Source organism: Austrofundulus limnaeus, unplaced genomic scaffold, assembly GCF_001266775.1.
Source record: "Austrofundulus limnaeus strain Quisiro unplaced genomic scaffold, Austrofundulus_limnaeus-1.0 Scaffold10, whole genome shotgun sequence".
Taxonomy (NCBI): domain Eukaryota; kingdom Metazoa; phylum Chordata; class Actinopteri; order Cyprinodontiformes; family Rivulidae; genus Austrofundulus; species Austrofundulus limnaeus.
The window spans coordinates 2,533,626-2,544,886 of record NW_013952412.1 but is presented as its reverse complement, the minus strand read 5'-3'; the positions used below and the strand labels follow the sequence as shown (position 1 = coordinate 2,544,886).

At 38.3% G+C, this 11,261-nt stretch overlaps 1 protein-coding gene across 1 annotated transcript in view; it reads right to left on the bottom strand.

Moving 5' to 3' along the window:
* Nucleotides 1-2,511: 2,511 nt before the first annotated feature.
* Nucleotides 2,512-11,261, bottom strand: part of cdhr5a (cadherin-related family member 5a) — a 22,542-nt gene continuing 13,792 nt past the window's right edge. The window contains exons 6-14 of the mRNA XM_014001806.1: nucleotides 10,868-10,972; nucleotides 10,612-10,797; nucleotides 9,117-9,207; nucleotides 7,685-7,782; nucleotides 7,370-7,576; nucleotides 5,604-5,717; nucleotides 5,461-5,527; nucleotides 5,117-5,277; nucleotides 2,512-3,636 (exon numbers count right to left, since the gene is read on the bottom strand). Of these exons, the coding sequence (XP_013857260.1) occupies nucleotides 3,046-3,636; nucleotides 5,117-5,277; nucleotides 5,461-5,527; nucleotides 5,604-5,717; nucleotides 7,370-7,576; nucleotides 7,685-7,782; nucleotides 9,117-9,207; nucleotides 10,612-10,797; nucleotides 10,868-10,972 (1,620 nt within the window). The 3' untranslated portion in view covers nucleotides 2,512-3,045. The remainder of the gene's footprint in view (nucleotides 3,637-5,116; nucleotides 5,278-5,460; nucleotides 5,528-5,603; nucleotides 5,718-7,369; nucleotides 7,577-7,684; nucleotides 7,783-9,116; nucleotides 9,208-10,611; nucleotides 10,798-10,867; nucleotides 10,973-11,261) is intronic.

The window sequence follows — 11,261 nt, the reverse complement described above, 5'->3', positions numbered from 1 at the left end:
ATATATATATATGTATATGGTATTCACTTTATCTTTGAGTCGATGGATAGATAGATGATATATATCATATTTATGTATTACATTATATATGATATCGATCCACATCAGACATATGATGGTGATGTAGATGGGTGTTTTTGTTTTGCGTTGATGTAACTGAATCAATCTTTCAATTGATGWATTGGCACACCCTTATTTTGTTACCATACTTCCATAATTTCATTGGTGCCACATGATTGGTGAAGARAGTCCTCATCTTTTCCCATATAGTCAGTTTTCTCTTGAAAACCCAAGACCGCAAATGGTCGTATCTCCTCCTCATAGTCCATGCCTGATCCATCACTATCACAAATAATAAGGATGTCATCTTTCTTATTTCAATGTTGCGTGCTTTGTCTGGCCAATCACCTAAACCTAACATATCAAGAACTTCACTGACAGTAAACCTGAACGAAAGAAGAAGAAAGTTTGACACAGTGAGAATATGGTATGTATTTTATGTATGCACCTATACATACGGCATGCTTATTGTGACTGTCAACATGTTTACTCATTCTGCTCACCAGACCCATCTCAATAAATGTAAAAATGTATACATCAACTACACACTTTAAAGATGTGCACCAAAAATATTTTTCCCATCTTTATTTTATCATACCTTCCTTGCCTCAGTTCGAAAGGTTTGAGGTAGCCGTCCTCTCATGGTGCAACCAGCAAGTAAACAGCTCTGGTCATGTGATAGTTTACTCTAAACATTTGATTCTGAATATATCCAAACACTGTACTCTTTCAATACTTACTGAACAGTAATTGAATAGTTACTCAGTAAGACTTATGGAAAATTAATGGAGGGATTCAGTGTGTTATTTTTTTTAAGCAACAAAGGCTCATAAGAGTTTTATTAGAGGAACAATTCATATCTTTTAATGATCATGTGAAATGTTTAATTAAGACATGTTATGTGGCTGTTTTATATTAGGCACAAAATAATTAAAATAAATAAAAACTATTAATTTGTTCTGAAATTATGACCTGATTATTTGGTAGTAGAAACACTGCATTATATTAAAGAAGCATTATTATATGTTACCTTTTTAAGTTTACTTTGTTTCACTGAATCCTAAATTTACGAACGATAATTGATTTTGAATTTGTTTTTATATTGAGTAAAAAACATGATTTTTCAAAATGTAAATTTGTGGGTGGGGGGCGGGGCCTCATTGGGCCAGGTGAACAGCCCTGCTTGAAATGTTTTAAGTGGGATTTCTGTGGAAATCTGAACCAATCGTATTTTTCCTGTTGTACAGGCCCAGATCAAAGAAGACTGCAGCCATCTTCAACAACTTTAATTTCTACATTTTATGATGATTCATCCAAACACTAATTCAGAAAGTCTTCTACATCACMATCAGGTTTGGCTTAACATGCTGATGCACACAACTTTACTGGGACCCTTATTAAATCGTAGAGGGTTAGACCCTGAAAAGTTCCACTCATAACAAGGAAGTCAGACAGGAATTCACCAAAATAAAAAACAATAATAAAAAAGCAACACAGCACAGGAAGCAGGCAAATCAAAGGATGGTATGCAGTTACCTTTTCTACCAATTTAAAACTAATTTTACTTGTGATTTGTTTATTATTGTGAGCACCAACAAATTTGTCTGCATCTGCAACATTAGTTGTTTTTACAAACTCCAGTAGCAGCAGCAGACAGCTGTAGCACTTCATGTGTAACCTGCTACACATTTTGCAGAAATTTCATACATTTGTTATTTAAATATAAWGTAAAATTGACAGGTTATCATTGTTTTGACACATTTTAAATGATCCTTACCAGTCATGCCTGAGCTGAGCTACACTGAACAAAAAATATAAACAATTTTGATTTTTTTCCCTATTTTTCATGAGCTGAACTCAAAGACCGAAAACATTTTCTGTGTACAAAAAGTGAACATTTCTCTCAAATATTGTTCAAAATTTTGTGTAAATTTGTGTTCAAATCACAGGCAGCTCTGGTGGACATCCCTGCAGTCAGCAGGCTAACTGCACCTCCCTCAAAACTATGCTGTGGGATAAAACAGCACATTTCAGAGTGGCTTTTTAATGTGGCCAGCCTCAGGCACACCTGTGCAATAATCATGTGTCTAATCAGCATCTTGAAATGCCACACCTGTGAGGTGGGATGGATTATCACTGCACAGGAGAAGTGCCTCCTAACAGATTTACACACATTTCTGAACAATTATTTGAGGAAAGGTCTGTTGTGTTCAGAGAAAAAGTCTTAGATCTTTGAGTTCAGCTCATGAACAATGGAAACAAAAACAAAAAATGTTCTTTATATTTGTGTTCAGTGTATTTAAAACAAATCTGAGGACAGCTGAGTGTTGATGCACTCTCTTTTATAAAATACATTTATTGTAAAAATGTTTTTAGTGTCGTCACTAAAAGCCTTTGTAGTTTGTGGTATCAAGCAGCAGGCTGTGTAATTTAATAAACTTAATCAATTAGTAATTGAAAAACTCTTTAGTGTTTTAAATGTAGTTCACAAGCATAGCCTGAGTATCACACATCCCTCTGCAAAAATAGATCCAAGTTTGTTATTTTTGCCTCTTTTTCAAAAAACTCTAGATTTTAACTTTACATGTTTGTATTTCAGGCAACAGTCCAATAATGTGCACATGGGGCGACATCAGTGTGTTATTACAAAAGGTCAGTCTCTGCTTAAAACTGAAAATAAACATCTTAACTTGTTTTATTTTAYGTTTTCTTCTCTGTCTTCCAATAATTAACGTATAAAATTTCAACAAAGAATTCTTTAAAAAGTGACACAGCTCAGAAATATTACCAGTGTTGTTGCAGAAAACGTAATGAGTTTAACAGTCTGGAACAAATATTAACCAAAACAACAGAAATGTTTTTGACACCTGGCTGACCTCTGAGCCAGAGTTTAAAATTCTCACATTTTCAGATCCTTGGATGTGTTGGTGTTTGGCAGCTGATGGAGATGTCTGCCTCGACTGTAGCTGCTCAGCTGGAGCTCTGTCAGCACTTCTCTGAGTCTCCATCTGTTTTGTCGGAGCTCGTTTCTCCGGGGTTCTGCTCCTGGTTCTGCTCCTGGCTCAGGTCATTGTTCGAACCCTCCTGCACACTGTGTTCTGTCAGCGGGGCGGCTGGGTCTCTGATCACCCCCTCCATCTCCACCTCCAGCTCCTCCTCAGTCTCCTCCTCCACCCGACCCACCGTGTCTGGGATGATCTCCACTTCGATGTCCGAGGAGTCCTCGCTCTCCTTGAACCACACCGTCTTCTGGCCCTCCTTGCGGTGCCGCTTGGCCAGGATTGACTTCATGCCATACTGGTTCTCCTCCCCTCTGCCTCTCCTCACCGAGGGGCTCCCCTTGGGGATGTGGTTGGTGTAGATGCCGCAGGCGGAGCAGTGGCGGCGCTGCCTCTCCAGAGGGAGGATCCGGCTCCTGGGCTGAGGGAGGGTGCTGCGCCTGGGCACGATGTTGTTCCAGCACCTGGTGACCCCTCGGCTGGGGTCGCTCTCGTTCTGGAAGCCGTCGTTGGTGAACTGCAGGGAGTCTCTGTGACCGGACCGAGGCTGGTCCGACTGAAGGCAGGGCCCGAGGCACTGCAGACAGGAGGGAAGCCCCTCGTTAGCTTTCAGCTGGTTTCACACTACGCTTTCATTTTTCCTGTGTTGTTAATAAACATCTGTTTGTGACAAAGCCTGAAAATGTTCTGTCTTGGTCAGAAACATTTCAAATGCTCACTTATGTTTCTACCCTCTAGTGTTCCTTAAGGGGAGAATTGACCCTGATTTAATCCATGCGTTAAATGCTTTTCCTTTTTTCAGTAATGTTTTATTTAATTATTTATTGGGTTGTTTTAGGCTTTTATATTTGAAGCTCAGAATGAAAACTGCTGCAAGATGCTGCACTGTACCTGGGAGAGGTGCTTCATGTTGGGCAGCAGAATTGTTTTAATCGACATGTTAAGAGCAAAACCACACATATGTCATGTTCTACAGATTATCTGTAAATTACATGGATTTCCCCCCATTTCTACAGACAAATAAAAAAACTAACAGATCTTTTATCAACTTTGTTTCAAATTGATTTAAATGTCAGAGCTGGCAGACTGTAAGGAAATGTTACATTCTCCACCTCCTCCTTCCTCCCTGCTCCTCTGCTGTACAGGTGTGTGTAGTGTAGTGTGTAGTTTTACAGTGCGTTGGTGGAACAAAATAGATTTAAACTACACAAACACTGCCAAAAAAGCAAGTATTTAGTAAAGCCTTTAGAGAAATGTAGTGGAGTTTTCTATGAAAATGGTACTCATGTAAAATACAAATTCTCAAAACCTGTACTTAAATACTCAAGTAAATTTACTCTGTTACTGCCCACCTCTTTGTTAAAGACCCAACRTGTTGTAGCGTTCAAAATAAGAGCTTAAATAAACTGCTGTTGAAAAGAAAGCCACAAACGAAGCTAAAATGACCTTACGTTTGATGAATTATATGTTACATTTTATCATTAGGGGATTTTATCACATTAAACAAACTCTTTTACACAACACTGATTTCAGACCCTCTTCTCATGAACTCAGCTTTTCTTCACAGCCTGCTCTGAGACTTCAATACATTTTGACATTCTGTAAAATTTAATAGATGTCTGAACACATGCAAAACTGGGGAAATCGGTGTAATTTACAGACATTCTGTACAATTTGACATGTATGGTAGTAGTTTTGTAAAACTGCAGGTCCCTAAAGAGCTAAAATAATAATAATGAATAGTTTAAATTTGATATTTTTATTTCAGGCTGAAAAGATTGACTAAAATATTAAAAACAGTATTTTTAAACAGGTCTGTAAGGGGGTTCATTTTCTCCCTCCTAAGGAATGCTTGTTGTCGTAGAGTTAAAGATCTTCTAAGGGTTAATACTAGCAGGACAGAGGTCCCTCAATATTACAGACCAATCAAAGACAGATCAAGACAGGGCACCCCCGTCCCACACTCCCACAGTACTGGTAGAATAGAGGTTCCACATTAACACAGCCAGAGATGAAGCAGGAGCCTCTCAGAAAGTTTTCCAGTGGCATAAACTCACCTCACATATTTTCGCCACACTTGCGTTTCCTTTCCACAGGTGAGAAACTAAGAAGCCTATCACGATGAGACACAGGACCAGAAGAGCCGCCATGATGAGCCCAAGCAGGGCCATGTCACCTGGACGATAGCCGATGTTTGCTGAGGAGGGCGTGGCTACAGCTGCAGAGGAAAAAGACAGATGACTAACTCAACAAAACAACTGAACAACAGTAAACAATTTATACAACCTGATCAATCATAAAATACTCCTAGACTCCTCTCTGTAAATTACTGACATTTTCCACAGARCTGATGTCCAGATGGCTTTGACTTTATTGATAAATGAATTTATATATATCTTACCAGGTATGACCTGAACAGCGAGCGCTGTAGTTCCAAACTCGCCTGTTGTTGCATCCACTGCCCGGAGCTGCATGTATAACAACAGCATTAAAAAAGTCAGGGAATGGGAATAAAGATCATGTTAAAGACAAGCTATGAGTTACCTGAAGTGCAAACGACTCTGTCTTTACACCTCTTTTCAGGATGACAAACCCGTCGGGGGTCACGTTGACATAGCTGCTGTACTGAACCTCATATTTCACATCTGGATTCACACCCTGCCCAGCAAAAACAAACAGTTTTTTTTTTATTTTATTTTGAATATTTCCTTAATATTTCTTAAGAAAAGTTGTTTGTTTGGACTCAAACCTTTTCCTAAGTGTGAGCAAAGGTGGGTACAGTGGTGTTGTATTGTATAAACCAGACAGAGCCATGTTCTGCTTTACTTTTTTATCAAACTTTGAGCAGGCCAAAACACTAAGTTCATCAAGTACCTTTCTTCTTCTCTTCCTCCTTACCTCGGATTCACCCCTAACTATCTCACTGCAACACCCAGTGGCACGACCACACAGGTTGTCTGTCTTGTTTGTGGTTCTGTTTAGTGCTCTGGCCAGGATTATCATGCATCTGAACAAAAACTGCTGGAGATAAATACCAGCTCCCCATGACGCAGAATTAAATTGGATGGATGGATGGATGGATGGATGGATGGATGGATGGTTGGTTGGATGGATGGATGGATGGATGGATGGATGGATGGATGGATGGATGGATGGATGGATGGATGGATGGATGGTTGGTTGGATGGATGGATGGATGGATGGATGGATGGTTGGTTGGATGGATGGGTGGATGGTTAGATGGGTGGATGGATGGATGGATGGATGGATGGATGGTTGGTTGGATGGATGGGTGGATGGTTAGATGGTTAGATGGATGGATGGATGGATGGATGGATGGATGGGTGGATGGATGAATGGTGGCTGGCTGGATGGATGGATAGATGGATGGGTGTATGGTTAGATGGTTAGATGGATGGATGGATGGATGAATGGATGGATGGTTGATTGGTTGGGTGGATGGATGGATGATGGATGGATGGTTGGATGGCTGGATGGATGGATGGATGGTTGGATGGTTGGTTGGATGGATGGATGGTTGGATGGTTGGTTGGATGGATGGATGGATGGTTGGATGGATGGATGGATGGNTGGATGGATGGATGGATGGTTGGATGATTGGTTGGATGGTTGGGTGGATGGATGGTTGGTTGGATGATGGATGGATGGTTGGATGGCTGGTTGGATGGTTTAACCACCAGTCAACAGACAAACCTTCAGTTACTTTCTGCTGGTCATTGRTAATAACCCTTTTTTTCTCCTCAGTCAATGTTTTGCTTGTTTAAATCAATGTAATTCAGTTCATTTATTTGGACCAAACAAAATATTGACATCAGTTATTTGTTACAAATAAGAATGATAATAAATCCCTCATTGTTTAAACTTTATCTTTTAAAGAGGTGTATGAATTAGGAATAAAAAAAAGAATCTGCTCTCACTGATCTTCACAGGAGGCAACCTATGATGGTCAAAGGTTTTCCATCACTAGAATTCCACCAGGTTTTACAGCATCTAGTGGGAATCAGTCTCCCATCCAAGTATTAACCAGGCCCAACCCTGCTCAGCTTCAGAGATCAGATGAGATTAGATGTGTTCAGTGTGGTTTGGTCAAGGTATCAGAGTATGACAATAATAATTTTTGCTATGTTTTCTTATTATTGGCAGCCTGTCCTTTTTTTTCCTGTTTGTTTTTCAGCTAAAAAAATGATTGAATATAAGTATTTTTACACCAACATGGTGTTTTCTAAACAAGTACAATACAACCACAGTCACATATGAGTTTTATTGAATTCTTTATAAAAACTGCTCACATTGGCAAAGTCCTCATCGCGGGCCCGGACCCTGAACGGTCGGTTGGTGTTTCGGTCTCGGAGAATCATGCACTCTGGAACAGAGTTACTGTAGATATAGCCTTCATATCGCTCTTTCTCAAAGCGAGGAGGGTTTCTGCTCTTCTTCATCACCTCAAACGTCACCTGCGTCACTGCAAACTGATCTCTGTTGGTCACCTGCGATGCCTGTTAGCCAACAAAACGCACAGGTTCACATGTTACGGGTTCATTGTGCAGGAGAATGTGTTGTGATCAAATTCACAACAAAACTTTTCTTTATTTATTCTTTGTTACCAGGATAGTCAAGAAAATTGGTCCAACAATATCAGCAGCTTTCAGCATTGTGATGTTCCCCGTGTCCTCGTCGATTTGGAAGATATTCCCTTCATTTCCTGATGATGCACAAACAGAAACAGAAGTAAAACAGAGAAACTGAGGTTTCTTTATAAAAGCTGCTTTAAGAACCAAAAAATAATACACAACTAACTAAACTAGAACAGAGGTTCTCAAACTGGGGTCCGTAAGAGGTATCTCGGGGGTCCACAAAAAAATTCATTTAATTGTTAATTTGGTTTTTATTTTTAAAAATGCATGGAGAACAATGAACTAATAAAACAAACATAATAAATTCAATAATATATATATATTCCCATGGCATTTAGGGGTTGAAATGAGAATAAATTATCTTTTAAAACAGTATAGGGTTTATGAGGGGGTCCCTGAAATTTTTTTCGCCCTTGTTAGGGGTTCCCAGACCTAAATGTGTTGAGAACCCCTGAACTAGAAGCACTTGAAGAGTAGACACCTCCCTTAAGACCCAGGGTTACACAAATAAGAGTGTAAAGCTGCTGGCAGTGACTGGTGGAAAACCAGTAACTAGGTGATAAATTTTCAAGTAAAGAATTAAAAGTATCAATTTTACATTTTGAATGTAACAAAATAAAAGCAAAAATAACAATTTAAAAAAATACTTGGTAAAATTACAAATCCTCCAAAAATACTTAAGTACTGTAATGAAGTAAATGTACTTAGTTACTTTAAACCTCTGATATTAAGTAAACATGTCAAGTATTTAAGAAAAGGCACTTTTCGTCTCTGAGAAATGCAGAGTTTTGAGTACAGTTTTTTAATTTTCTGGGGGTATGAGGTGCTCACTAACGTGTCCCTCATCAGTAAAAGTTGGCGGGTATGCACATGGTCCTAGTGATCCTTTACAGTTGTCTTATTTTAATTCACTTTGTTGAAATTTAGAAAAGTTTCACATAAATTCATTTTTTACTTGGGTGATTTTAATAGATTTTTACCATTTTTGTTAATAAATCTGCTTGTGAGAAAATCCACCTGTCCTTCTTTCACATCCAGACAATGATTGGTTACTTTGTTACAAATACTGTTTTGACTTGTGTAACATTATTTGATACCAAGTTAAATTCTTATAGTTTAACATATTTAAATGGATATACAGTAGGTTTGTTGCTGTAAATGGCACAATAAAAACAGTAAGAAAAGCACATTTGTTTGTGTCAGGAAACTGTAATAAACATAATGCCCTGTAACGTCTTTCTGCCATGAAAAACATATTTTATTTTATCATAAGCAAATGTATAATTTTTCTTCAGTGATTATTACTTGAACTTGAAGTTGTCAAAATATGTTGTGATATACAGTAGTCTTAGTTTGAAAAGAAAACTAAAAATCAATCAATCAAATGTGTTTTATCTCAAACCTCGCAGTATTTTGTAGCTGATCTGTTCGCTCCGGTTCTTGTCTCCATCCTTGGCGAACACAGGTCCAGGTTCAAGCACCAGTGGGCCTTCCTGTAGGTTCAAATCAATCACATGCTTTAGTTTTTTCCTTTTTCACCAGCACTTAACTCCATAATTCTGAGAAATGGCCCAACGTTTGTTCTCAGAATGCTCAGCACACCAAAATGTGTCAAAAATAATCTGATTTAACATGACACACTTCTATTTCTTATAACTCTTTGTTTTCTGTAGTTTGATTACAGTAATTAAGACAAATATCCAGAGGCAGGGCACATGGTGGAGCCAAAGGGTGACCACGACCACCACAGAAAAACCTTTGGCCACACCAGCCCCAGCTTAGCCAGCAAGGTTAATTCAACTGCACTGCTCAAACCGGTACTTCTATACCTAAACACAAGGTGACTAAAATGCAGTTAACCACCAACACAGTTTTTTTTTTTTTTTTTACCAAACTCAATATTTCTTCTTTGTCAGTTTCAACAAGAAATATACTGTTTGTACAATCCCTAACTGTGTGACTCACAATCTTATCTTATTTTAGCACATTAGTATCAAATTATCAGTAGCAGGACTTGGAAATTGTGCAAAGGACTGTATGATAAACAGAAGCTGTATTGTAATTAATGGATGCATTGACAGATTGAGTCGTCATGTAGCTAATTTGGATGAAAGCATATTAATCTAATGACCCAAGTCATCACAGACTACCTTTATAAACACAGACATGTAGCTGTACACAGCAGGTGTGAGGAAAATAAGGAGGAAATGAGGAACGGAAAATGGACACGTCACGTAAGATAGACTTTTTTTTCTCGTAAAATTACGACTTTATCTTCATTAAATTACAACTTTATTCTCATAAAATTACGACTTTAATCTCGCAATAATAATAAAAAACCTGTTGTGTGGCCCCAATGCTCGGTCGTACTGTTCAACACGTTAAGTTACTGAACAAAGTGAACACTGTGGGATGGTCAGCAGTGAAATACTTTGGGACCCCACCCCCACCCCCCAACATTTAAATGTTTTGTTTTGAAACTGCTTTTTAAATCATGACTGTTTTTATTTAAGCGCTGATTTGAGAAAAAACTTTCCTCTGGTCCTTTGTAGCTGAACGTAGTCCAGGACCTGCTGTAATACATCTGTTAACTTTTATTAAAAGTAAAAGCAGGAGTATCTTTTAACTATTATTTAGCTATTTTTACTTTTACTTGAGTAGCTTTTTTACACAAGAAACTTTACTTGGGTAACATTTCAACGGTAACATACTTTGTGTTATTTTAGTGATTTTACCTCCTCTGCACGTATCTGACTGCTTTTAACAACATTCTTTAAGGCAGCACATTGATAGGACAGTTGATAAAAGATACATTTACTTTTCTCTTTCATCTACAAACTGTAAAATGTATTTCTAAATACTTTACATTTAGAAACTCCAAATATTCAGTCACTCACCTCCTTCTCAGTAAGGTTAACCTTGCCTCTGTAGCCACTGCTGACGCACAGTTTTGCGATTCCTAAGTTTGTCCTCAGACACGGCTGAAACCATGGGGGGCGGTTATCCACGTCTTTAACGTGAACTGTGATGGTGGCCACAGAGGTGAAGAACGGCTCGTTGGAGGCCGAACCGTTAAATGTGTCCTGGTAGAAAAGACAGGTTTGAAACTGAAGCAAAAACGACTTGGTTATGGTTCCACGTGTTTTACTGTACCTGCACATGTAACACCAGAGAGATCTTCTGCACAACATCGTAGTCCAGGATACTTTTAACAAGAATCTTTGGTGTGTTTATGTTCTCCAGATGGAAATGTTTGTCCTGGTTAGTAGGCAGAAAGATAAGACTGAAAGTTTGTTTAAATGAGTATATAAATGTTTCTCCACACACCAACTCTTCCTGTGAAGCCTGTATATCTGACAAATACTGCTGCTGCTTTTCTTCTGTCACACTTCATTTTATTCAAGCCAGATTTTAAGAGGATAATCAAAATATAGTGAAAATTAATATGAAAAATAAAAGTAGAGGAATGACAAAATATGAAAAATGTAATTTCTAAGTTGTTGAAAATATTAAACGGCCAGTTTTAACAACTTTTATGGTTTACAAT